This window comes from Haemorhous mexicanus, chromosome 4 (assembly GCF_027477595.1).
Source record: "Haemorhous mexicanus isolate bHaeMex1 chromosome 4, bHaeMex1.pri, whole genome shotgun sequence".
In the NCBI taxonomy this organism is placed as follows: Eukaryota; Metazoa; Chordata; class Aves; order Passeriformes; family Fringillidae; genus Haemorhous; species Haemorhous mexicanus.
In genome coordinates this window covers 50,191,441-50,219,332 of record NC_082344.1, presented here as the reverse complement: position 1 = coordinate 50,219,332, position 27,892 = coordinate 50,191,441, and the positions used below count along the sequence as shown (strand labels likewise).

General features: G+C 41.8%; 1 protein-coding gene across 2 annotated transcripts in view; it reads left to right on the top strand.

The window, feature by feature from the left end:
- The window catches only part of PDGFRA (platelet derived growth factor receptor alpha), a 34,357-nt gene extending 17,603 nt beyond the window's left edge, over window positions 1-16,754 (top strand). For both annotated transcript variants that reach the window (XM_059844831.1, XM_059844832.1), the window contains exons 13-23: window positions 3,863-3,967; window positions 4,640-4,750; window positions 5,473-5,626; window positions 6,618-6,784; window positions 7,944-8,059; window positions 8,614-8,736; window positions 9,318-9,429; window positions 11,064-11,163; window positions 11,285-11,390; window positions 12,096-12,331; window positions 13,374-16,754. In XM_059844831.1, coding sequence (XP_059700814.1) covers window positions 3,863-3,967; window positions 4,640-4,750; window positions 5,473-5,626; window positions 6,618-6,784; window positions 7,944-8,059; window positions 8,614-8,736; window positions 9,318-9,429; window positions 11,064-11,163; window positions 11,285-11,390; window positions 12,096-12,331; window positions 13,374-13,521 — 1,478 coding nt within the window. In that variant the 3' untranslated portion in view covers window positions 13,522-16,754. The remainder of the gene's footprint in view (window positions 1-3,862; window positions 3,968-4,639; window positions 4,751-5,472; window positions 5,627-6,617; window positions 6,785-7,943; window positions 8,060-8,613; window positions 8,737-9,317; window positions 9,430-11,063; window positions 11,164-11,284; window positions 11,391-12,095; window positions 12,332-13,373) is intronic.
- The last annotated feature ends 11,138 nt before the right edge of the window (window positions 16,755-27,892 follow it).

The window sequence follows — 27,892 nt, the reverse complement described above, 5'->3', positions numbered from 1 at the left end:
GGCATCAGCCCTGAGCTCCCTGTTAGTGTCTCCTGTGCCTGCATTCCTGTTCTCCTCCTGTGTGCAGCATCCACCCCTACATGGCTTGGGGGAGTCTCTCAGTGTTAGACACCCTTTTCAACCCTCATTTCTGCTGAGGCATCCACAAGAAGGACATAATTATTTTTTGTTTGCAAGACATTTAAATACTTATGTGCAGAGACCAAAGAAAATCTGCAACTAATTATGTAGTTTTATTAAAAATATTTTTAAAATTATTAATCCATGCCATGCACATATCAGTGCTGAGTAACTACATATTTTTGTGGCTACTGTCCTTCTTTCTTCTTCCTTCCCCTTTGGCTTTCTTGTTTTGCTATTCCTCATTGGAATTCATACAGAATTGAGTCGTAATTATTTCCTCGAGGCTGGCCCAACCTCTCATTTGTATCAATTGAAAGTGTAATGACTATAGAAAATTTTAATGCTCTATCAAGATAGTGCTCTAAACATACAAGGCTTCCCTTTCTTGGAGATATCTGTGAACCAAATTGTATTGCAAAACACAGGAGAAGAAGATGAAATGTGTCTTTTGTTTGATGTATTTCAAGAAACATATTCCCCTGGTGTATTTCTTCACCATCACAGAGAAAGAGTTAATTCTTGAAAGAAGCACGAGAAAAATTTCCAGTTCAGGAACAATATCCTTTAATTAAATTCATGTTGCTAATTGAAGACTAGAGGAGGGTGAATGTTTTATGGAATTATTTTATTATAACCCAGACTTTAATTATATGCCTAAATAGGATTTGTCAGATCTGAGTTGTTGAAGACCACCACTGTGACTTTGTCTCCCTCTGACTCATGAGCACAGCCTGCTTCAAGGCCTTCTTGTTTACAAGTGTATTCAGGATAGTCAGTAACTTTCAAACCCAGTGCACCATATCCTTCTGTCAGTCTGGGTTGCACAACTGCTCTACTTGACACACTCACCTGCTGGCACTTTAGCCATATTAAATTCTTGCTGGTGAGGGGGGACCCTCTTTTGTTTCTGGGGCTGACAATTCTGATTTGTGGTGATTTTCTCTTATTTAAGTGGGAGATGACAGCAAAGCAGTTACATCTTTAGTTCAGGGAGGCTCTGAAGCAGGTCACAAACCCATTTTGGCTATGCCAGATTAGTGTTTTCCATCCTAGCTGTGTAAGCCAGCTGGCATTCATTTGTTTTTTTCTAGCCAGTAGTGCCTGGAGTGCAGTGCTCTGTTAAACACCAACTCTGAGCATTGGCTGGATGGAGCTTCAGTTGATAAATTTGGGTTGCACTGCAAATTTCCCTTTGCGATCACTGATCCACAGTATATGCAGTGCACTGCTCTTTAGAGGGCTCCTGATCCAGTGCAAGTCCAGGAGATGTGTACCAGAAGGAACAATGCAGTAATGCCATGAGCTGTTTGAACACCACTGCCTTCTCCTGGCTCTGCTGAGAGTTAGTGTGGTCCCAGCAGGACCTGGACCTCCTCATCTGGCTGACAGAGCTGAGAGCAGTGCCTCTTGAGGCATGGGGTCTGAGTGCTGCTGCTCAGGGAACCAGGGAGGCTGTACAGAGACAGCAAATTGCTCTCATCACTTCCCAGCAAGCCACTTATTTGTCCTGGTGACCTTAATTAAGTGAAATGCTGGTCTGACACAGAATCTGACCCATCCCTATTTGAAAAAGGCAAATTAAGATTCAGGTCACACAACAGTCAGAGATGTGGTATCTAATTTCATGAGTCTAGAAACTGGGTGTAGATTATAAAGCTTGACACTTGTTTGGCTTTTAATATAGTCCCAGAGAGTTACGTTTCATTTAGAGTGGGTTGATTATCCCAGACCAATTTTAGAAAAAGAAGCATGTAGCTGAGATGGCTGCATCTGGAACAAATTCACACGCCCCACCCTTGTATCCTCCGAGCAGAAAAGCAGCACCTCTCTGGCAGGCACAGCAGATAAGCTCTGTGGATGGGTAGAGAGGCTGAATTAGCTGCTGTTCCTCCCCTAGTTTGAGGAATCTTGAGCTGCTGCTGTGTCTGCACAGTCCCTCTGTGGTGGTGAAGCAGCACTGCTCCTTCAGCGAGCAGATCACAGCAGTGCCTTTACACTGAAAAGTAAACGCATGCTGTAATTTTGCGCTTCAATGAAGAACCCATCAAGAATATGATGGCATTACAGATGCTTGGGCAGTTAGCTCCCACCTGGCTCCAAATTTCAAATGCAAAAGATGTGGGGCTTGGGCTGCATCTGCAGAGAGGGTTGAAAAGGGGAAATAGCAGTGGTGGCTCCCTGCCATTCCGGAAGTGCTCTCACTGCCTCCACATGCACCCCAGCCCAGCAGAGGTGATGGAGAGGGAGATGTGTGCCTCGTGCTCAGCTGACAATATGGTTTTGGGGAGGAATTGGCTTGTGAAGACAAGAAGATCAAGGAGCATCAGCAAATGCCATCACATTCTGAAAGGCTGCATCCTGCCATATGGCTCCCAGACCTTCAGCCTGAAAAGTTTCAGGGGCCAAATTTCAAACTCAGGTTGTTTGAATTAGTCTAAAATTTAGTGTGAAGCTTTCTCACATCCTGATTGGGAAGGATAACCTTTGGAACACGGGAATCTTGAAAAGAAATCACATAGCTTCTGTGTGCATGACAAACTATGCTGTCATAATCTTGGAGAGGTTCACCAGTGCTAACTCAGCTAAGCATTCTTTAACCATTTATTGTGCTTATTAATGATGTAGATATTGTTTGGTTGGAAAGTTTCTTTTGAAAGCATGTGTACAATAAAAGTGGAGGCAGTAGCTAGAGGATAACAGAAACATATGGCATTGCATGCCAGATAACACCTTCAGAAGTGTAAAAGGTGACAAGTTCAAACTGCAAACGAATGTCAAAGACAAAATGCTGTGTATCTCCATAGTAAAAGTTAGTACTCATTCTTTCTGTGCTTCAAGTTAAAAAGGAACATAAAACCAAAGCTTGTCAGGCATGTGATTATATTCGGGCATCTGAACCTCATATACAGGTTTGTTCACTAAGTGTTCCCTTGATGAACTTGGTTTTCAATGCAGGAGCTATGAAATACAGCATTTTGGAGTATGTTTGTGCAGTTCATATTTCTCTAAAATCTCAATCTGTACAAAATTCTTCTGGAGACTGTATCCATATTAGAAGACAGGATATATTAATCCCAAATTTTTGTCTAAATTGATTTGTAGCAAAAGGGTCTATAAACATTAGCTGTTTTATTACAGAACTTGGAAATTTGCAATAAAATTTATTCCAGCAGATGTACATTAGACTTCAGAGAAATTTCCCCTCATATGTGATCAACATGTATTTCAGCTTCTTGCAGATCTGAAATGGTGCCTGTTTCTGAATGGGCTGTTGATGTGCTTTAGTCCATTTTACTGCTGGATGTATCCAGCATTATATAAAAGACCAAAACTACAGCTGAGGGACCCAATTAAGATTTGTAAGTCAGGAACACACCTGTATTTTAATCAGGTGTTGACAGAGGCAAAGAGGTCAGCTTAAGCCTAGGACAATCCATACTGTGAGAGGATAAAGTGAAGATGGCACAGCACAGGAAGGGATGAATTTGAATGAGCTGAACTTCCAGGTGCAGGTGTCCTCTTGATGTTTGCTGGTGTCTTTTTAGGAACTGTACTTAATGATAGCACCTCATATCTGCCTTTTCTGCTTAAAAATAACAATAATAGCAGTAATACCGGTGGTCTGGCTAAGGGATTGTGCCCTTTCCACACAAGAATCAACTTGTAGAGGAATGGAGATAGGAAAGGAGCTGAATTGCTGTTACTTTCTGAAATGAATAACGCTCTCCCTTGTGTTCAGGTCGGATCCTTGGTTCGGGTGCATTTGGAAAAGTCGTTGAAGGGACTGCATATGGATTGAGTCGCTCTCAGCCGGTGATGAAAGTAGCCGTGAAAATGCTGAAACGTAAGTTGTCATGGTTCCATTTCCCAAGCCAGGCAGGGCAGGTTCCCACAGGGTTATTCGAACATTGCTTGTTATAAACTAATTCTTTGTATCTGAAGTTGAAAATGAATGGTGAAATGATGGGATTTTCAAACTATATGTTAGATTGCTTGATGGCATTTCACGCCTGAAGGTACCCAGGCTTTTGAAAGCATTCAAAGTTTAGGTTTAGCTGAACAGCTACAATAACTCAAAAAATACTGAGAAAGATAAAGCAACCATGAATGCCTGTGAACAAATGAGGGCTATACAACAAGGGGAAATAGGCAGGTCTTGTATAAGTTCACTGAAGATTTCCTGCTTCATGAGAACTGAGAATCTGATGCAGTGATTCTGTAGGAACCATGGGGAGCTTGCTTGTGTTGAATGAGCAGCTTGTAGAGTGCTTCTGTGCCATGTGGCAATCCACTACACCTCTGGAGAGGGACAAACAGACTCAGTCAACTACTGAGCTGGATCAAGGGAGTCCCTTATTCATCATTTGCAGCTCCTCTCCAAGTCTTCAGAAAGACATGTATCAAGTAAAGGACATGGTGGCAGCAGTGCTCCAATGAGGCAAGCAAGGAGAAATTTTTTTGTTAATGTGAAAAAGGTGACTGCTCCCACGGGGTGGCTAATGTGTTTTTTCTACAGCTACAGCTAGATCCAGTGAAAAACAGGCACTCATGTCTGAACTGAAGATAATGACACATCTTGGCCCCCACTTGAATATTGTGAATCTGCTTGGAGCTTGTACAAAATCAGGTGAGTTTGGTTGAAAAAATAAAGGTTTGCTGTGGGATCATTATTCAGTATTTAACAAGCACATTGGTGCCTAACGATTTTCAGCTTTTTATGTAATCTTCATGTATTTGTAGACTGTTAAATGCCTGGGTACAACTTCTAGTACTTTTCCAGATTTCTTTCCCACAATGAAAAAATGTTTATTGATGCATTTCTTAAATTTTATCTAGTCTTGCCTGTTAGTTTACTGAAGAACTTTTATTTTGCACCAATAAAGATAGGGTAGGAATTTGGGGGGAGAGCTCCAATGGGGCAGAACCCAGGGTGGAGGTTACCTAACCAACTGCTCCTCAAATTGGACAATATTGGCTAGATATTCTAATTGCCCTATTTTATAGAACTGTGCAAATTTAATTCGGAGCACATACTTTTTTAAATTTTTTTTTGCCATACTATGTATCTGAAGGCTTTTGTACTATCATTCTTATGTTATTTGGAAAAGTTTGTGTTCTATTTCCAGGCATTGACACAGATTTCAAGTAAAGGACTTACCAATAAATATAAATAAATATAGGTTTTCAGAAAACTTCTTGATATTTGGCAATAATTGCAGTCAAAACTTAGTAGGTAGAAATGCATTAACTCAGAACTTTATTTTCTACTACATTTGGAGTCTTTTTGTATTTGTTTCTATTTTTCAAAAACCCCACTCATCAATGCATAATTTTGCTTTATTTTAACAGGTCCTATTTACATCATTACTGAATATTGTTTTTATGGCGATTTGGTGAACTACCTGCACAAGAATAGGGACAATTTCCTGAACCGACACCCCGAAAAGCCTAAAAAAGATTTGGATATCTTTGGGATGAACCCTGCTGATGAAAGCACAAGAAGGTGGGAAAAAAATGAAAAAAAAGAAATCAGTGACCTGCAACTTAAGGACTTAAGCCATTATAAACCCTTATTGCATTACTCTCATTCATTGGTTTAAACTCCTCCCTAATATTTCTCATTAGACTTTTATTTGTCACATTTCATAAATCTGGGAAGGTTTCAACAGTTTTTATTCAATCTCCCTGACATGTGTCCTAGATTTGTGTTTCCTGCATGCCTGCAGTCTGGTTTCTCCATAGATATCCAAGTGCATCTATCTGTCTTCTTGTTCCAATGCTTGGGGAATGTCCAGTGTCTAAAACTCCTTCCCTTCAAACAACCTGGCAGAGCTTGTTCTCCAAACTCAAGCTCTCTCCTTTATCTACCAATGGCTTAGCCAGTCTTAATAGTGTCCTAATTGTTAATGTTCATCCCAGAACTTTTTCCAGATGATGGTTAAGGAAGCTTGTCATCATATATTCAGCAATAATGTAATGCTATAAAATGAGCCAGGATTTAAAAAGTGAACAAAGATTCATTCAAAAAATCACTCAGAGAAATAGATCAACTGCCTTGCTAGCTGAGTAAAGCCAGTACCATTCATCTGGGCATGGGTTTGTTCAGCAGGCCTGGATTTGATGCAAACTGTCTCTGAATAAATTACACCTAACATTTGGAATACCTTGAGCTAAAAGCCCTAGGTAATGATTCTTGAGTTCAGTGGGATTTTGGGAATAAGGCATGGTTACATACGTGACTGTTGGCAAAAGCCTAAGTTTGGAGCGCTTGTGTTTGACTACAGTACTACACAGTAACATGTATTAATAAGGGATGGTTATGTTATACACATGATATCTGGTAATGATCTTTATATATGCATATTTCCTACCAAGAAGCCAGCTGTTGAATTTCACCTCAATACAATGGTACCCCTTAAATGAATGGTTAGATATGCACGTGCTCTGACAGGGAAGTCACCACCTGATACACTTGTGTTTTTTTCCAATTTCAGTTATGTGATACTATCGTTTGAAAACACTGGAGAATACATGGACATGAAACAAGCTGATACCACTCAGTATGTGCCAATGCTGGAAAGGAAGGAGGGCTCTAAATACTCTGATATTCAGAGATCTGTGTATGATCGGCCTGCTTCATATAAGAAAAAATCCATGTCAGGTAACGTAGAACTGTCCCTTCTGCATATATATCATTAATACAAATGACTCTTGTGTAAACAGATATCTGATTTTTGTCCTCTAAATGCACAAAAACTGCTTAGCTCTGCTCAGCAAGAGTGTGAGCATAAGCTGTAAGCTAAAAGCTTGTGGTTGTGTTCTTCCATTCTGCTCTGGGGGTAGGAGAGCATGTTGTGGGACAGAAGGGGTCCCGTTGTGTGTTAGTTTCTGTGCTGAAGCACTGGGCAGTTGTGCTCTGCAGTGGGGCTGTAGGCACTCTTTGGAGGCAGTGATTTTATCAGTCTTGTAGCTTGAAGGATTTTGAGCAAGAGCAATGACCAATAATAATAGTAGTTTATATTGTACTGTATCCACTTACATTTCACATTAACTGACACTTACCAAACGCAGAACACTCCCAAATACTTTCCTGGATTATGTAATGAAGATAATGAATGCATCCTATTCCCTGCCTTGTTCTCAGAAACCAAATATGCTTTTGTTTAAAAAGAGACACCGCCACTTCTGCCTCCAGGCCTCAGAAACTGAACCATATCCAGTCCCAGATTTACATGGCAGACTTACGTACTCATGCTCTAGGACAGTCAGGGAAAATGAATCACTGAATTTTGACTGGTTTGTTTCCGGCATTTTTCGTAAAATAAATACAAACTGTTGCCATGAATTCCTGACCCTTTTTGCTGGCACTGGATTAGTCCCACTGAATACTTCCTGGGAAACAACAGGGTTCAGCAAAAGTAAATGGATAAGAATGTATATGCATGCAAAAAACCCAAATGAAGGCATTACCTCTAAACAAATATTTTTGTACCACACAATGAATAAACAACCTGTGTGACAGTCCAGTAATGTCCAGCAACACTTCTTTCTCACTTTACTTTTTCCTGCTGTTCCTAGGGGGAAAAAATTACAGACAGGAGAAAACTCTAACCAGCTTTTTAATACTGCCTGTTTTTAAAAATGCAATATGTGTCAGTGAGTGATGCAGACATTAAAAGTGGCAATAGTTACTATGAAAAGACTGTTTTGGTCATGGTACTCTGCTAAAATTATCAGCTCGGAACCATGATAGGTAGGGGAAGATGGATGCTCCTTTCACACTCCACAGCAAAACCACATCGTTCTTCTTTTTTTGATAGAATCAGAAGTCAAAAACCTTCTTTCAGATGACAGTTCAGAGGGCCTCAGCCTATTGGATTTGCTGAGCTTCACCTACCAGGTTGCACGGGGAATGGAATTCTTGGCTTCTAAAAATGTAAGTAAATAAAAAAGTAAGCAAAATGGAATAAGGTGTCAAAATGTCTTTTGCAGCTATGGTTTTAAATTTAGATTTTGAGCATATGAGACAATATAGGATTATTTTTGGAGATACAGACAGCTTTCTCACTTACGTGGAAATGGAGATCACCGTGGTGTGAAAAAATCAAAGCAGCAGTCACTTGTCTTCCCCTGCTTCATCCTGTGACATTGCTGGAGTCAGGGTACCAGAGGTGGTGGAGGATCAAAGCAGGGTCTGGGTGAAGGGTCCATGCAGTCACAAACCAGCATGGCCAGAAGCACAGGCATATCATTAGTACATGAGGGGTAGGATGGGAAGGGGTGACCTCACTTTTGCCTCCTCCTCCCTAAAATGAATCCGTGTGAGTCCTCGTCGGTCTTGAGGCCTGGTGCCTCCTTGCCCCTGCTAGCAGGTGCTTGTTCAGTAGAAAGTCTTGTTAGGACTGCACCTAGAAATCCAACCCTTTTGTAAGGGCAGTGGCCCTCATGGAAAAAGCATGTCCTTGAACAACTTCATTTTTCTCCATACAGTGTGTGCACCGTGACTTGGCCGCTCGTAATGTCCTCCTGGCTCAAGGAAAAATTGTGAAGATCTGTGACTTTGGGCTGGCTAGAGACATCATGCATGATTCCAACTATGTCTCCAAGGGCAGTGTATGTACTTAATCTCTGCATCTCTGCTTTAACTGAAATGAAAATTGTCAGTTTTAAATGCTATTTCATGTTCTTGCCATTCAGTGTTGGTCACAGTAAATGACCACTGGGATGTATGCTCCTCAGAACAATTTATCTTCAGATCACTAATTCCTGTAACTTTTCTAACTTTGTTTTAAAGTGAAAAAATACACATTCAGTACTTCACAGTCTGACATTTTTAACTGGCAGGTTTTGTGACTGGATAAATTATTAAGGAACTGTCAAACAGTGATATATCAGACCTAGTTCAGCAGTGCCAGATTTTGCATCATACCTTCAGTCATTTACTACCTGGTCATTTGCCAGTAATGAAATGAATACACCTATGGTTTAACTAGTTTTTGTGGGGAGCAACAAGTAGCATTGCTTATAATCCTGGTACCTCTGTATTAAATTGAAGTAAAAATAAACACTAACAGGGTTAACATAAATTTTCTTACAGAGAGATGTTATTCCTGGCTATCAAACAACAATTGCAATAGTAATAATTTATTTAATGACTAATCTGTGTGTTTGGGCTTTTTTTCTTTTTATTACAGACTTTCCTCCCAGTAAAATGGATGGCACCTGAAAGTATTTTTGACAACCTGTACACAACATTAAGTGATGTCTGGTCTTATGGCATTCTGCTGTGGGAAATATTTTCTCTTGGTATGTACTGTGAATATTTTCCTATGTGCAGTGATTAAGTTTTTTCAATTCAAACTGTTCTACATGAAGTATTTAAAATTCTGCATATAAAAATATATGCATGAAATCCACTGTTAGTTATTCTTCTGTATGGGATTTCAGATTCCAGTATTAGGTGTGAAATGAGATGTCCATCTTGCTCCTTTGGGAGTGAGAACTCCCAAAGTTCTTGTTAGTTTTGGTACAGATTGTTTTTTTTTTGTTTGTTTGTTAGGGGGTTTTGGGTTTTTTTTGTTGTTTTGGTTTGTTTGTTTTTGCAATATACTTTTTTTCTGTAAAACTAAAAGAACTGTGTGAAAATCTTTTGTGGAAAAGTATTGGTGTGCCACAGCAGGATTGATTTTCTGTCTAATATGAGAAGGAACATGTTTCTCCCTTGCAATGGGGTGCCTGGGGCTGCAGCCCAGCTCAGCAGCTGCTTTGGAACAGTCTCTTCATACACGTTTCAAAAGAGCCTGTCTTAGTCTCATTACAGAATGAAAATAAATGTCAATCTTCTGGGACAATGATTTCTCATTCCCAGGTCAACACTGTTCACACAGTTGTTTTATGGCAGCGTGAAGTGGTTATGACAATATATAGCAGTTACAGACAATGCACAGCTCCCCGCTGGGAGCAGCCTGGCTCTCTCCTCAGCCTCATTAATTAATTAGCCTCCTGGATGGGTGGATGGCCAGCTTCAGCAAGCCTGCATTGCCCAGATTTACTGCCAGCAGAATTACTCATGAGTGCATGGTGGTATCTCCTGCTGCCCCACAGCACCCCCAAGCCTAATGTTATTTGCTAGAATAAGTTGTCACAGAGCTGCTTCTCAGAAAACAACAGTTGCAGCACTATTTATGGTATTGATTCCTGTAATCTCTGGGCATCATAGCTCCTGTAAATAGCCATTCCCCGATGTCCCTGGGAGGCACTGGACAGATCAGGAACTGAAGCACTACACTTCACTGCTCTTACCTGTAAAGAAGGTTCTGAAGCTCAATTTTAGGTGAAAATCCTGCTTTTGAAAGGGCAGAGATTTCTTAAGTAATATTACAGTATGCCTTCTCCATCTGAGAAAATGGTTCCTTTTTGGAAAGCAAAACATATCCTCAGCAGTGCTTGTTAAAAAGGTCAACTATAACGTCTTGCTGCAATGTTGAACTCAGCTTGAATTACTCTTTTAGACATCAGCAACAACTGAGCATGAGAGCAATGATATCTCTGTGCCGCAGCCACAAGTTATTGGTTAACTGTTTAGCTTGGGCCAAGCCCAAACTTTTTGACAACCCATGCCAAATGCAGGCTGATGATCTGATCCAGGTATCATCCAATCTCTGTCCCCAGTACATTCTACAAACACTGTATCTTTTTTCTCACTAGTACCTACTTCAAACTTTTCTAGCCAGCATTTCACATTAGGGCTTAATGTCATCGAGACAACAGCTCTGACGTGAAACGCTGGCTAGGGAAGAATCATTCTGATGTCATGTTAAATTATAGTGTTAACACTTCATGACATGAACAAGAAGACTTTTTGGGAAAGAAGACAATTTGGGAACTCTGTATGGATATTTAAGTACAGGGTAGTACTTTTGCTTCTCTGTTATCTGCAGGTGGCACACCATATCCTGGCATGATGGTCGATTCTACTTTCTACAATAAGATCAAGAGTGGATACCGAATGGCTAAACCCGATCATGCCACCAATGAAGTGTACGTGTGCATTTGGCTTTTCCACACCTGCCCAGTCTCCAGAGAATTTTGGCTTTACTGTCTGTTTACTCAGTTATGTTCCTCTACCAGCTGGTTAAACTGGTTTCCTTCTTATCTGTAGGTATGAGATTATGGTGAAGTGCTGGAACAGTGAACCAGAGAAAAGACCTTCTTTCTACCATTTGAGTGAAATTGTGGAGAGCTTGTTGCCTGGAGAGTACAAAAAGGTTTGCTCTTTGTAATTTTCTCTGTGTTTTCTGTATACTGCTTCAGAGGGAATTATAAGCATTGTTCCAGCCATGAGAGCCATGAGCACTGAACTGGTACATTCTAAGCTATGTGAATTATGTGATTAGCATGGGGACATTGCATGTTCAGTTTTTTCAGTCAAACTTGCTGAGAGAAGCAGTTCTGCAGTATTAACTGGGAAGCAGAACCCTTTACGTCTAATTAAATCCTAACAACTCAATTTTTTTACTGGAGAACTAGTTGTATATATTTTCATAGGATTTTGTAGCTGTGAAATAATTATATAAAAGGGACTTGGCCCATGTGTATAATCTCCCTGTCTCCTTCTTTGGATACTGACACCAGCAAATTTTCCCCTCACACTTCTGATAGCTCTTGACTATTTGTGCCTTCCCCATCATTCAGTGTTTCATTTTTCCCACCTACCTTAACTCCCTTTTCCCTACCTTTCTTTCACATCTACTTGTCTGCTTTGTGCTGCCATAGAGCTTTGCTCCTGCATCATCTAAAACTTACATGCCACTTCTCCCTTCAAAGCATTGAAGATTCTGGACTTCTCTATCCAGCGTTGCTGGCTCATAGGGCAGAATATTTGCTAGCCTAATGAATCACTGCTGCCCATCTGAAGAAAGGCAGCCTTAGTGAATAGCATCTAACGAGGGGGTTGAAATGAATTTTTTCAGAGCTATGAGAAGATTCATCTGGACTTCCTGAAAAGTGATCACCCAGCTGTCACACGCATGAGAGGGGACTGTGACAATGCTTACATTGGTGTAACTTACAAGAATGAAGACAAGCTAAAGGACAGGGAGAGTGGGTTTGACGAGCAGAGGCTGAGTGCTGACAGTGGATACATCATTCCCCTGCCTGACATTGACCCTGTTTCTGAGGATGAGCTTGGCAAAAGAAACAGACACAGGTAGGTGCAGTTTACAGATCACTTAGCCCATAGTCACCACTTGGGGTCATGTTTGGCAATGTCCATTTACACTTTCCAGCATTCTACTCTGCAAATGGTTTCCTTAGCTCTGTTCAGACTACTTATTCGGGCAGTCACACATAAATATGTAGTATGACTGCCCACAGTGTTTTCAATGGGAAAGAGTTAATGTTGCCTGTCTTGTGGTTTCCAGGGTAGGATGACTGCTGGTAGGGGGCTTCCATATGTTTTTGGGACTCCTTTAATAGCTTGGTCAAGTCACAGTAGTTGTCTTGTGGATCTGTAGGAATTTGCAACACATCTTGCATCCTTGGGGCTTTGTATGAGATCTCAAAGGATTGATTTCTTTTTTTTGATTGATATCTTCTATGTTCTATGTCTATATATCTTCTAGTTTTCTATGAAAGCAGGGTGTCCAGAACTTTTTACTTCTTTCTTGTCAATTTGCATGACCAATGCCACTACAACACAGCACTGTCTGACCCTTATTGTGATTGGTGCAGGTGTTATTCAGTCCTTAATTCATAGTGTATAGATACAGCAAGCTAGAAATGTCTTTTTTCCTTTTTTTTTTTTTTTTTTGTATATTTTTGTGCTTTATTCAAGAGAGGGAAGAAAAAAGTCCTTAAAAGTACTATCAAAATTAAGACATATTATCTCTCTCTCCTATTCTTATCTTACTGTCTGTTATTACTATCTTATTTTCACCTGATCTCCCCAGATTTACCTAAGTGACCTATTGTCACAGTAGTGTCATAAAACTACTTCTCCAACAAGTATCTAGCTAAAAGTGCTTGGAGGAACATAAGAACAGCATGCTCCTTTGAATTCCAAGGTGTTTCACTACTTTTGATATACAAGATATGTCATGTCCCAAGAAACTTGTGGTCATAGTCACCTAAGATTGCACTGTGGGTCAGAAAGCATCTGGGGAGGTAGTGTTCAGTTCTGCCAGAGACTGGAGTATTTAGCCAGCCACAGTCACCAGATACCTTCTCTCTGAGATATCTGTCTCTTCCAGTTCACAGACATCTGAAGAAAGTGCCATTGAAACTGGTTCCAGTAGCTCTACCTTCATCAAGAGAGAGGACGAGACCATTGAGGACATTGACATGATGGACGACATTGGGATCGACTCCTCAGACCTGGTGGAGGACAGCTTCCTGTGACCCCACGGACACCTGCCTGCTCTGCGCACGGGGAAGCTTCCCCAGTTGTCTACAGACTTCTGCTCCACAGAGAAAACCACTTTATTGCAACGTCAAGGATGTGAAGAGGAGGTGGATTTGTAGAAAGGAACTCCCAGAAATGGGCAGAGGACTCAGCCTGAGTATAAATGAAAGAGACATGTTGAAGATGGATTTTTTTTTAGTGTTGCTTCTTGCAGTACTTCAGTAGCATCTCAGTGTTGTTTGCCATTCCAACTGGTAGGAGGATGAAGGGAAAGGCCACAGACAGACCGGTTTTGTGTTTCAAGGGCATTCATATGACTTTGATGGATCAATTTTCCACTGCAGCAATACTTCGCCGTTGTAATTATGTAAATAACTGTCTACTCAAGGATCTTTTGAGGTGCACATTGAACATATGCCATGGATTTTAGAAGAGGTCATTCATGAATTCTGTGTACTTCCTCCCTCAATCTCAATGTCAGCTGCTGTTGAACTATCATGTGAATTGAAGAACATGCAAAAACCACTTTTGGGCCAAAAAGGTCTAAAACCACAAGGGACTGACCGGTACTATAAAATATGTTACTTTCCACCATTAATGCAAGTAAAGGGGAATAATAATGATAATAATAATAATAATGATAATTAAAATTCAGTCTATAATAGGTGTTAGAAACCTAGTAAGTCTTTATTAACTATAGAAGGTAGCTGTTTTCAAAATAATACTACTACTGTTTTCAGTAACACTAAATGTATATTTTACAATCCATTGTCCTTCAGCAAAAGCACAATATCAAAAGACTTTTTAAAGTGCAGGGGAGAAATTTTCAGCCCAGAAAATTTTATGAAAAATTTTTTTCATTTTTTTATTTACACAGTATGGTAATTGTTCTGGTTAGCTAAAACTACTTTAACATGGAGAAAAAAATTAAGATTTTTTTCTTTCATGAGCTGAGTAGCTTTTCTAATCAAATGTACTTCAAGTACAATTAGGTGAGGTCCTAAAAATTTCAATTAAAAAAAATTTATACCAGATTTCCAAGATGCTGGAGAATGGAAGATTATGATAAACCACCAGCAATACCCAGCAATTAGTGTTTCATGGTACTCAAAAGAAACCTTATCCTGAGGTTAGATCTGAAGAATTGATTTGATATTTAAACTGTTCAAGAAACAAAGACATTTCTCCTAGCCTGAAATGCAACTTCAAATAAGCAGAAATAAACATGCAGAAAATATTCTTGTCTTAGTTTTCAAGTTTAAACAGGAGCAGAAATCTCTACTGTCTTTGCAGACTGTAGCTACAACAGGTAAATGCTTCTAGGAGTGTCTTTTGGAAGAAGGTGCATGAAAATGAATCTGCTCTTAGCCTGAAATTGTTGGTTTTTGACACCACTTAAATGAACAAAGAATTGTGATTACTGCTATCACTGTACAATGTGTTATTGAGATATGATGCTTTGGAAGACTTACATGAGAAAAAATTATATCACTGCCAAGGGCTCCATCCTTTCTGGTACTCAGCTTTCAAGCTTCGCCTTAATTCAGTGCAATGAGCACCTTGTAGGATATGCCCAGCCTCTGTTACGATACAACCAATGCAAATGCGGTGCAAACTCATTCCTGTGTTGCAGTATTTTCCTAGGAAGTGTGAAAGAGTGACTGACAGAACATGCTGCCATGTTAAACTACAGTCTACCTTCAAAAGGCCCTACAAAAAGCTTTGTAAGTCCCCTTGACTTCACTTGTGGACAGCTACAGATCAAATAAAAGCCAATGCAATACTGGCAGTGTTACAGTGTGGGACACTGCACAGGCAAATAATTCTGGGTGTGGGTTTCAAGCTGTCACCTGGCTGAGGCCATGCACAAGATCACAGCAAGTGTGAAAACAGGACCTGAAGCGAGCCCCCACATTTTCAACCCCGATGGAAGCTGACAATCAGAAGGAATGGTGATTGATGGTGCATCCTCTACTTCTTGCATTCGACAGATCAAGAACAAGTGTCTTCCTGGGACCATGCTTTTGCCAAACATGTCACTGAGCTCTGTACGGGGTCAACTGTGAAACACAGACTCTTGATATAGCCAGGACAGATGAGATGGTGTGAAATCTCCCTCCAGTTACGAACTATGAGTTGAGGAAACACAAATTGTCTATGGATATCACAGATATCTGAATGGCCACTTGAGATGACATGTGCCTTAATTTGCATGTATAGTCTTTACAACTGCACATTCAAATTAGGCAAGCAATTTCACCTGCATTTTTGCACATGGCCTAGTGTTCTTCAGGGTTTGAAAATCAGCCCCAGCATGTTTTATTATATCAGTTACTGGAATCTAAGGACATTTTCATGCAGCTTTGCCTTCCCCTCACCAGCCTCATTCTGTATCTCACAGTGCATCTCAGGCTAGACTCAGCCAGTGAACCAGGGCTGGCTCACTTTCTGGTACACGGTAACGTAAATTCCCCATCTTGTCATGAGTGATGTACAGATCAATTGCATCCCTGGCAGGGGTCTAGCCAAACCCAGCTCACTGCAGGCTTGGAATCAGACAAGCTGGCCTGGAAACTGGAATGAGAAGGAGAGGAAGAGAGAGGTTTTACTAGAGAGGGAGAAGGGTGAAAGGATGAATTGTTTAGTTTCACAATGTTATCAGTATTACAGACTTTTTTTTTTTATGGCTTACTTTTTGAGAAGCCACTGGAAAAGATATTCCCAAACCTTTTGCTACAGTAATTGTATAATGACAATCAGTGTTATCCTACAAAATGCAGCTTTTGATTTGGAATGGCCAACCAATTCCTTACAGCGTGGTCTGCAACTTGTACAAAATGGTCCTATAACGTCATGAAGGACGTGAGATATGATGATGTTATACATCAATATGTATATAAGTATTTTTATATAGACTTCTAGAATACTGCCAAAACATTTATGACAGCTATATCACTGCCTTTGTTTATATTTTTTTTACTGTGATATATTCCACAGGCACGTTAACTGTTGCACTTTGAATGTCCAAAAGTTATATTTTAGAATAATAAAAAAGGAAGTGTTTCCAAAATGATGGCTGTTGTGAAATGTTTGAAGAAGGGCAAACTGGCCTGAGTGATGGTAGGCACAAAATGTATTTCAAAAATGCCCCTGTTGATATTTTGTCTTTGAAAAAATCTTGTAAATTAAGATCTCTATATTTCAATAAATGATATATAATTTAAGGATATGTGAGGGGTCTATACTCACTTATTGAAAGATGGTTATAAAGAATCAGTCTTGCTCAGGGATTTTTTCCCTCAAGAGGTCTTTGAGTTCTCTGTGAAGCCATCAATCAGTAATGACAACCACATCTTCGAGCCCTTCCATGGGCACAGTGAGGGAGTGCTGGCAGCAAATGACCAGGATACCAGGTGACATCTGTGGGCAGTCATATTATCTCCCAGCACACAGCAGGTATGGTGCTCCAGCACTGGGTGGGTGAGTGGCTGGGCACTGGGCTCCCTGCACAGGATGAAACCCTTGGCCTTGGCAAATGTGGGCTGGGGGGTTGATGCCTGCTGGTCTGCACACACTCAGGAAAGGCCTCTGGCTACAGGAGCTCACCACCATTGTGAATCACACCAAGTTTTTAGTGTGGTTCTGTGCTCCCACGGTAACCAATTTTACACAGCGTATGTAACTGAATGTGACTTTGAGAAGATTTGCAAGATTTCAACCTGAAATCAGAGTTAAACTTGGCATCTGCACTTCCTGCACAAAAGCCTGTCATGGTTTTCCAGTGGGAGCCAGGCAAGGCTGGCTGTGGGAATGCCCTGTGAATGGGTAGGTTAGCAGTCTTCTGTCCTTGGGGTGGCCACTGCTCTTGCTGGGAACTTGCTGGGAGATGAACTCTCCATCTAACACATCCCCCTCCTCATTCACATGGGGTGCAGCATCCTGGCCTCGCCTTGGATACGAGTTACAGTAGGTTATGTCTCTGCTTTGTGTGTCCTCGCTGAAAGGAGCCTTTATCCTGTAGCCCTGCACAGACACAGTCCACTTCCTGTCACCACAGGGGGACAGGAAAGAGCCCTGGAAGTGCTTGTGCCCTGACATCCTGCTGGGCTGGGCACCTGCTCTTCTGGCAGCTCAGCAGCTGTGTGAGACACAAGGACCAATGGACTTGTCATTTCTGCTGTGTGGGGGTACCAAAATCTCTCTCTATGCAAGAGCCTGGCTACAGAGCATCCTCCCAAGCACAGGGCATGGCTGTGTGTGCCTGGGAGCATTATCTGTCCATGCTGGGGAGCATGGATAGTGAGTTTCTCACCTTCTTGCTGAAGTAGACCCATTTTGGGCAAAATTCTAGCTCCTTGCTCCACCAGACTGGAGGTCCAACATGAGTTCCACGCATCATCTTGCTCCCTGTCTCAAGGCCTCAGCAAGTATTTGGCTGGAAATGTGCTGAGGGCATGCAATGGCACAAGGCAGAGGCAGTCTGCCCAGGAAACAGGAGCTGTGAGAGAGCAACACCGTGCCAGGAGCAGAGAAGGGCAGGCTTCTGGCCAGGAGGATAGGAAGAGAATTACTTTAGGTTATGTAGGTAAAAAGATTTTTGGTTAAGCTGTGTTTCTATGAGTGGAAAAAGCAGCAGGTTCACAAGCCAGGAAGAAGTTATCCAGCCCCCTTGAGATGCCCCCATGGCTCTGGAAACCTGAGGCATGGTGCCTTTGCAACTGTCTCAGCAAGATCGCTGTGTCCCATCGAGTTATCCCCATTGTTAGAGGCTGTGTGGTATGGAAGCTGTGTGCTGGCCTAACCCCCAGGAAAAATGAAAGGGAAACAAAGAAAAGACTTTGTAGGCTCAAACAAAAAGCAGAGAGAAAGTGACCTCATGGATCTGGGCTAGCTCATGAAGCCAGCAGCTGAAGCAGAGTCCACACTCTGCCGGAGTCCCATCGCTGCTGCCTTCTGCAGGGTGAGGGTGGGGCTCAGCACTCGTGGGCTTGTCCTCCTGTCCCCATCTCTGTCCTGCAGCCCTTGGCACAGCAGCTCGTATGAGACCAAAACAGAGTGTGTGGCAGAGGAGGCAGCAGTCCCTTCCACTGCCGGCATTGGTGTTCAATGCTTTTCAAAGGGAAAACCAAGCTTCCAACCCTGATTCATTCCCATCCAAGCAGCTGGAGGTAAGGATTAGAACCACCTCTAAAAATTCCAGTTTCCTTTCATTTGTTAATAATAACTTTACTGAAATAAAACCCCATATTTTTCTTTTCCAAGTTGGCCACAAGATGGAAGCAACAGACAAAAATTATGTGAAATTGTTCTTTTCCTCATCCTTTCTCTGGTTTTGCTTGCACAGCAACACAGATGTATTGCCACTGCAGAGGCAGAACAGCTGGAGCTCTCAAAGCAATAGGAGGAACACACAGTGTCCATCAGCTCCAGCTGGTTTTTTTTTTGGAAGAACTTTGAACCTATTGTGATAACTGTAGTTTTTCACAGGATGAGACTGGCAACTGCCTTGCTATCCCTGGTAGTGCTGAAGGGGACACTGCCTTTTGCCTCAAAAAATTTACCTCTTGTGGAGAGAGGGAGGGATTTAAAATAAAATAGGATTTAAAAGGAGGCAAGAAGTGATACCTTAGATATCCTAATAACACCTGAGATTATGTCTTTTTCTCTGCATTCATTATTTTGTTGCTTCAGTGCTGTGCTGGTGGTAGATGGGGAGCTAAAAGCAGTGCTGAGCTGACGGCCAGGTTCATGTACCTTTGTGAGACTCAAAAAAATAGTTGAGACCAGCCTAATGTATGTACCAAGACCCCCAAAATGTAACCCCCAGAAAGCATGGGGGTTGGAGGTTAGCTCGAGTTTGCAAGCTATTCCCTGCAGCAATCTGATGCATCAGACTTTGCTGTATCCACCCTGCCATTAGCTCTGCTGGCCTCTGCCAGCAGGAGCATTGTCTGCTTCAGCATTTCTCCATAAAAGTGATGCAAGCTTTGTAAGAAGGGGGATGTCATTTATTAGACCACCTGATAAATCTGAAAAAAATGAGAGAAACTCACATCGGGTACTCGGGCCCTTTGAGGTGGGGCTTGGGTAGCTAAACCTGGGTTGGGTTTTCAGCTCTACTCACTGGCTTCATAAAAGCTTTCTTTTGCATATTACTTCTGGGTGGCTGAGAAAACAGCCCTTGTGTTGCCAGCAGAAGCATGTGCCAGCTGATACCCAAGTCTAAGAAAAGCCATTAAAAGGCAGCTCTAAGCTTTGCAATTGCAGCCACCTTGTCTAAGGTAAGCCAAGCATGTGTGGTTCCCAGAGACAGCTCTGCAAAAAAGCATATACAGGTGTAATTGTATTTATACCAAGTGCATTTGTGATCTTGTTGATTGAGTGCTTTTAAAGGTAGAGTTCTGTTTTTTTTCACAATCTATTTGACATGCAAAATGATGGGTGCTTTGGTAGGCAAAAATGCTACTATATTGATGTGGGAACGATGTCAATGTTCGAAAGCTAATCTTCAATTTTACAAAAAATAGTCTACTCTAGTCATTTAACCTGGCATACTGTATGATACAAACCAGAGGGTTTTCCCAGATTAATTCCCATTTGAATCAGAGCCTGCCATCTAGAAAAAAAAATACCAGGCTTTTCTCATCTCTGTGAATCCTTGTGTAAATATCAGGTTTTGCAGCTGTTTACATATGAGACAAATGTTCTTAGTTCAACACTCTGGGCATGCACCAAACCAAGACTTATATTTTCACACTGTTTGCTCAGAGGAGCTCAGAAACCCTATCATTTCTAGTCTGATGGGCTGGATGAGCAGGGAAGTGGGATTTCATCAGCATATTTTAGTTGTTTTTAGTGTAGTTCCTGGTGTCTGCCTGCAGCAGTCCTGGTTATGTGTGTGCAACACTGATGCTCTGTGTATGAAGGGGGAACTCCTTTGGCTAGAAGTTAGTGGAGGTGGACTGGCCTGAAGGAGAAAAGATGCATGTAGGAAAAAAATAGCATAACATTTCTATTCAGTAAAAACATGCAGGTCAATTTAGTTAAATGTGTTTTCCCACTCTATCACAAGACCTTCCCATGCTTCTTTGAGCTGTGTCTCCCTGTTGTTGGCTCAGAGAGATTGCTCAGTGAAGAGCAGGAGGGGCACCACTGCCAGCCCCTCCTGGGCTGGGTCAGAGAGCTGCTTGCCCTTGGTTTTTATGAATGCAAAAGCAGGAATGTATAGAGGACCCTCCAGAGCATTTCCAACTACAGTGTAACGTAGCAACACGGAGGCTTTGAAGCTGCCTTCGGTTGTGAGTACAGGGGACAGCTGTGGGCTGGTCAGGAGATGCTCTCCCTTGACTGCAAGGCTTGGCACAAGTAGTGAGACAATGCTGGGACATGACACCGTCTGTTTTTTCTGCTGTCTCACTAAGACTGCACCATTTGATCCAGGGTGCATTTGACTTGGCCCTTTTCTCCTGTGCCTACCCTTTTCAGCTTCCCCCCGGAGAAGGGCTGGGAACTTTGCTGCATCTCTGCTCCACTTCAAACTTGGACAACACCAGCTGCTGCCAAGGGTCAGAATTGAAGGGGTCCAGTGCCACTTTGAGCTGCTCTTGAGAGCTGGCATTGCTAATGCATTTCCACGGCTCCTCCCTGGATCCTCGGCTGTTCCCCTGGCAGTGAGAGACCCTGAGAATTAAATACCGTGAAAAAGCCTTGTTGAAAATGTTCAAGAGAAACTGCATTTCAAGAGAAACTGCATTTCAAGAGAAAATGCATTTGAAAATGTCAGCATACTGTAAAAGAAGACGAAAAAAATGGTGAGAATATATGTTGCTTTACTGTCAAAAACTGAGCAGCCCAAACCTGTCCTGAGCTGCCAAAAATTAAAAACTTTATTTTTTGTCTTGAATATTTTGGTATTCAGATTTTTTCCTGAAAATTCCATTTTTGCTATGGACTAAAAAGCATGCTATTGGGTTTTCTTGACCTGGTTGAAATCCACTTTTACCTCCTCCCTCCTGAGGTTCCAAAGAAATGTTGGGAGAGGATAGAGGATAGAAGATAGAGAACTGTGTCTGCTGGGTTGCTGGTCAAGCTGTGGATAAGGGATACCCAGGCATGAAAGATTCATTTTGTTCCCCTGCTCTGCACTGTGGCAGTCGGCTCTGGGAGCCAGAGGGAGCCTCCTTTCCAAGGGGGTCCCCGACACAAGGGCTCAAATGTGTGAGCACAATGCATTGGCACGTGTATGTGGGCACATGTCTACCTGCTGGCTGCCTCCTGCCCACAGGCACCTCACCTTTATGGCTCAGGAGTAATGGGAAAGAGGGCTCTGAGCCCCACCACAGCCTTATAACTTCACACTGGTCAGAGACGCTGCTGGTGCTGCCTGGGTTTTGCCAGCCGTGTGGATGGGGCTCATTAAAGACATTGCCAACCTGTGAACATATTAGCCCTGGGACCATCTCAGCCAGGGAGCTCTGCTGTGCCAGCACTGAATTTTGTCACAATACTGCTCAGGTTATCTTCTTCTCCCCACCAGGAAGAGAGCAAGAGGCTCGTGAGAGTACTGAGTCAGTAGAAAAGAAGAATTTCTTACACATCTGCTGAGCAGTGGTGATGGAGCTCATGGCAAACCTGCCTCCCTGTCTTCTCCTCTCTCCAATACTATATATCTGATTCCAGCAGCCTTCTATCACGCTGTCTACAGGCTCCTGATGAGGTCCCTCAGCCACACACGTACACACATACTGCTGTCTCTACTGCTGAGACCTGTCTCACTCATGGTGTGGGAGGAACAGTAGCTCTGTTCCAGGAGACCTCTCCAATAACAGGATCTGCTGCTGTGAGGGAGGTAGAAGGACCCCTGTACAGTTGTAGATGGTAGGAGGGGGAGCCATACCACGTAAGCACTAGACAGGATAAACAGCATATTATGGCACATCCTAGAGTGCTAGCAGGGATGAAACCCTCTCACTTTGTCCAGGACAAAGCACCTGTGTTCTCACTCCCAAGGAGCATTGGGCAAGACTCTGGTCAAGACAAGTAAGTCAAAAGTGTGACATTCCTGGATCACCAAGAGGGACAATTAAGGATTTAGCCTTGAGGTTATCACCAGAACAGCTTCACAAAACCTTAAAAGAAACTACTGCATAGAAGGAGGCTCCTTTAGGGCTCAGAGAATGTTGTGATTCTGGCATGAAGTTTCTTACTTCTAGATGTGCTTACCATCACTCGAGACATCCTTGCTGAGTTTTGTGCATTGACACCTCTCTTCTAGGGAGTAGTCTGAGAGCTTTTTTGGCACTGTCTAGAGAACAGAGGCATGGGTAACCTAAAGCAAAGGGAGTAGGCCACTGTCTCTCTTTACTCCAGCCAAACATCTGCCAGAAGGTAATGGCAATGATAGTTCCATTACTCCCCTACTGCTGTCGGCAGCCTGGGCTAGATTTGAACAGCTGACAACTGATCCTCCTGTCAACTCCCCAAATCACCCATTCTTCATTTTACCTTGAGTTTTCCCTAGTAGCCATGCAGCAGCTAAAATACTGTCAGATTATTATTTTTATGTCATTATATTGTTGAACCTGACGTGATGTCATGAGATTAGACTGCCTTTATTTATATATACATAACTGTACCTTCTCTCTCTTTGAATAGACAAGCACTCCAAATATTGGGAATGTTTGCAAGTTCCTAATTTTTTAATGAATCTGGAAAAAAGAAGATAGTAAAAAATAGTTTAAAAATATAAACAATTTAAAAAAATAGCAGTAAATAAAATAAATAAAAAATCAATTACTATCTATCTCACATAACCCACAGCCTAGGCTGAGATCAAATCTTTTTAGTACAGCAGGCACATCTCAAAGATATACCATTTTTGCTAACCATCTGAATTCTTCTGGCTTTAGTAGCTCTGTGATTGGAAGCACTCAAAGTCTAGACACAAGTACTAATACTTCAGAACAAAAGTGAATATTCATTTATTACAGAAATTGTACATCTTTCAAACTTTTCATTACATTGTCATGACTACATCAAAAATGGCTTGTTGAAATGCAGTTTTAGCTCATCAACCTTTGCATGTGATCTTACTTGTCAGCAATTCTATATAATAAATTCTGCTAATTATCTGAATGTACAGCTACAAAAGGGAAACAGTTTCTCAGCAGAGAACATTTTGCATGAAAATACAATTATTGTTTTGGATGGAGTAATGAAAGCAAAGGATGTTAGGTAATGAGAAGGTTCTGGGAGAGCTGGAGGAGAAGGGGCTACCTGGGCAGAGGCTGTGCTTGCTCATGTCCTATCCCAATATAATCCCCTCACTTTAGGTTTCAGCAGGCTCAGCTCTTTTAGCAAAGAAATTGGCAGAAATATTCCTTTGCATGCAACAAGCAGAAAGTGGCAACTGATAAATACTTGCCTTTCCTGCTTCGCTCCCTCCCTCCTAATTCTGCAAACATATAATTATGGAAGTCACAAACCAACAACACTTTTGTCCTTTCCTGTCCTTCCTCTCCCTTAAGACCACATCACCCCCGTGATATGTCTGTGGTCAGTACTTTGGAAAATCAATTTGACTCCTTCTTCCCTCCCTGCAGGTGCTGTGAGTCATTTGCCTGAGCCTTGCTCTGGAGGACACAAATACTTCACTCAGTGCCCACTGAGGTACTTTGCTCCACACTCACTGCAATACTTTGAATCACATATTGGCCTTGGGTTTAAAACCTACGGGTTTTGAAGGGCCATACATGTGAGTAACTGTGCCGGAGCTCACTGGGATTGCATCTTTAAAAATATGTCTTTTGATGCAATGTGCCAAATGGAGAAGCAGAGAAGCAGAGAAACTGTATTATCAAAATGATACATGGACAATATGCACCAGTGTCCCAATATCCTCTCCAGTTCCTCAATTAATGACTCTTCAATCCTTTGTAAATTACGGCACATTTTCATCTCTGCTTCCAAAATATTATCAAAGGGTTATTAAAAAAAGTCCTCATATGCTGTTTCATCCCTATTCATCTTCTAGTACAAGTCTGGAAATATTCCTACTGGCATAGAAAGATTTTGACTCAAAGTCTGTCTTGATTACATAGTGGGCAATCTGCTCCTTTCTGGCTAACCTTATTAACCCTGATTGTTGCCTAGGAGGCAAAAAGATTATGGTGCTCAAGGAAAAACCTGAATCACTGCTGTACCAAATAACAGGAGTCATAAGCTGATCCTCCAAGGCAGGATTTAAAATCTAGACAAAACATACTGGGTTCTTTCAGTTGCACTTGATGGTCTATGAGGTTTGTGCTTTTTTCACATGATGTTGTTTATCTTTAATGATGAGAGTTAGCAATGCACAAATGAAAGTGAAAAATCTGTGATTCCAGTAGGTGGGACTTCACCATCCATCACAAAAACATGGCAAAGGAATCTGGTACAGCCCATCACCAGTCCCACTCTCCCGTCAGAAGTCCACAGGAGCTCACAGATTACAGGACTTCTCCAGAAATTCTCTATGTGGGAAAACCACCAGCATTCAGCTGATTAAGTAGAGTTGTATACTCGGTTAAGTGGTTTGTCAGGAGAAAAAAAAAAAATCCTTTCTCTTGTCTTTTTCAGCTTGCAAGTAACTTTTAAAAAATGAGAATCCTGGAATCTGTGGCTCAATAGTTCTAGAATTTGCCTGTTGAGCTTTAATAACTAGCAGCAATCTAAATAAAACTGAAAGAAAGTTCAGGAGCTATACTGAATAGGATATTCAGGCACTGCCTTCAGTCTCAGATATTCACACCCATAAAGCAGAACTGTAAGAAAGCCGTGATTAATTTCTATTTATCTCTCCCATTTCCAAAAAGTCAGGTTTATACTCTGTCCTATGTGCAGTCATTAGCCTGTAATAACATAGATAGCTATATTCCCTTATCAGACGGAGTTGTTCGTCTGCTTTTCATCTTCTGCAGGGTGAGATGGCTGTGTGTACAGTCACAGGTGTACGTGCACGCTCTGCTTTGGATCTGACACTTCCTCTTTCATCCCATCCATTCCAAGCCAGGCAGTGATGAGTGTTTTGTATCTCTGAAGTCCATTTCCCTTAGCTGCTCCTTGTCATTTCCTAGCATGATTTGTCTGTGTATGTGAAGGCACAGCTGGAGAGAGGTGATGTTTGTCCTTTTTTTTCCTACAGCTGCTCTGTGTGTGTCGAAGCTGTCAAGGAGTCTTCTTGGTCACAATGAGGAACAGTAGAGGACTGTGACCTTGGAGTCTTCTCAGGACACAAATCAGCTCCCTGGTTTTAATTTGGTACTTCCTGGGGTTTTCGATGTAGAATTATTTTCCCTTTTTGGTTCTTGGAAAATAAATTAATGAGAAATGGGGAACTGAGAAAAAAAGCTGAGTGTCTTGGGTTAATGAGAAGAGGCAGGAAAAGAGCAGAGACAAGTCCACAGCTAGGGAAGGTGTTAGAGATTAAATGAATCAAAGTTAAACCTGGCTCAAAGTTTGCAGCAAAGGAGCAGCTGTAGATGAGGAAAGGCCAATATCGGAGGCAAAGGTGGTGTTTATACAGAGGCTGTGAAACCAAGGGCAGGTACTAATAGACTTCCTTCAATCTGTATTACACCAAAGCTCTCATCCAACAACAGCATTAAAAGGCACTGAAAGCTGAATTTAAAATGTCCTTTTCTAGACTGATTTCACAAAAACTCACATTCCAGCTGTGACTGGCAGTCAATTTACCAACAGAATGAGGGCTAGGTCCTCTAAGAAGAGCACATCTTACCTTGCAAATCTCTACCTTTTTTTGTTAAAAGTGTGCTGTCAAAATGATACCTGCGTATTTCCTAAAATGAGCTAAATGTAGCTTGAGGATTACACCTGTCTTTGCCAATTTCTATCATTAAACAATTTCCTGTCTCCAGTTTTGTGCTTTATTTCCTGCTGATGTCTAGAGGATGCACACTGACAGCTGAAGAAAGCGACTGTTGTGAAACACTGGCACTGCCTGTGGGGCCGTGATCAGCAGCAAGACTGACTGGTGAGCCTGGGTGAGATGTTTGCTTTTGTTTTGATCAATCGTTTAGCGTGAGAAAACTGTGGCTTTGGCAGATCTGGCACTATTCACTAATTGGGCTGAATGTACAGATTGACTAAAGCACATGCTTATGGTTTGGGTGATCCAAGTTCAACTCCGCCATCTGCTTCAAGCCTCGTCTTCCTGCAGCCCTTGCTGAGCAGGCTCTGGGCTGAGCAGAGCTGGCAGGTGCAGAGTGTCTCTCAATGAAGCTGTTACACTTTGCATGCAAAGATTAAATATTTATTAGTGCTGATGGTCCTCTGTGTCCCAGCTCCCACCTGGGTGCCCCGAGCACTGTAAAGCTCCCTCTGGGGCAATTAGAGTTCAATGTAAAGTGCAAAATGAGACCACACCAAGGGGAGAGGTGGCTAAAGCCTTTCAGTGCTGTGCAACAGTTTGTAAGGAAAATACAATCTCCTGGGGAAGGGATGCAGTTATGAATCTCCTTGTGCAGAGGAAAGCAGGGCAGAATTGGGTTTTCCTTCACTCTGAATATGTGCCAAGCTTGAGGCTCTATGGAGTTCCCCCTCGGGTGTGGAAACTTCTCCAGTCTCGGAGCTGTGCAGAGGACCATGAAAAGTGCTCAAGAAGCCTGAGCCTGCAGGCAACATTTTAAATCCTTTGTACTAGCATCCTCACCTGGCAGCTTTGGGGAAATTCAGCTAATCAGAAGAGCTGGAAACAAGTGGAGAGATGCTGGAGTAAAGGGCAGTAACACTCTGTAGAAGAATTAAAACTAAGATTAGCTGCATTCTCTTTTGGCTTTTACCAGTTCAGGTGAGATGCATTCAAGTATTTCTGAGGTCTAAAAATTGCCCCAATCGACAACACAACTGCAGAACTGATTCTTTCCTTCAAGATTTCACAGGCTATAGTACGTAAATATAGTTCAGACACAAATACGTTTTTAGACGAAGAGTGTTCTTTCAAATCTTTTTTTCTCTCTTCTGAGAGTGCCAAGCAGCACCAGTTTGGAAGTAATTTCTGAAATGTGGACATCTGTCTTCTAGAATTTGTACTGAAAACACCATCTTTTTTCATATGGCTTACCAAACAAGTCATTCATTAGTAACTAGTTTTCATTTTAATGACTTTGGGTCTGATTATTGGTTGTAACTCCTGAACTTTGTGCTACTGTCAGTAGGGTTTGCATGAACTTACATCTGGGTGTAGAATTGAATCTGTCCCTCTTTCTGCTCAGACTAATTATTTTCATGTGATGTTTCACAGGTCTTCATTGATCTTCAGAGCAGTTTTAATGCCTGAGAATGAAAAAAGCTGCAGAAGAACAAATTACT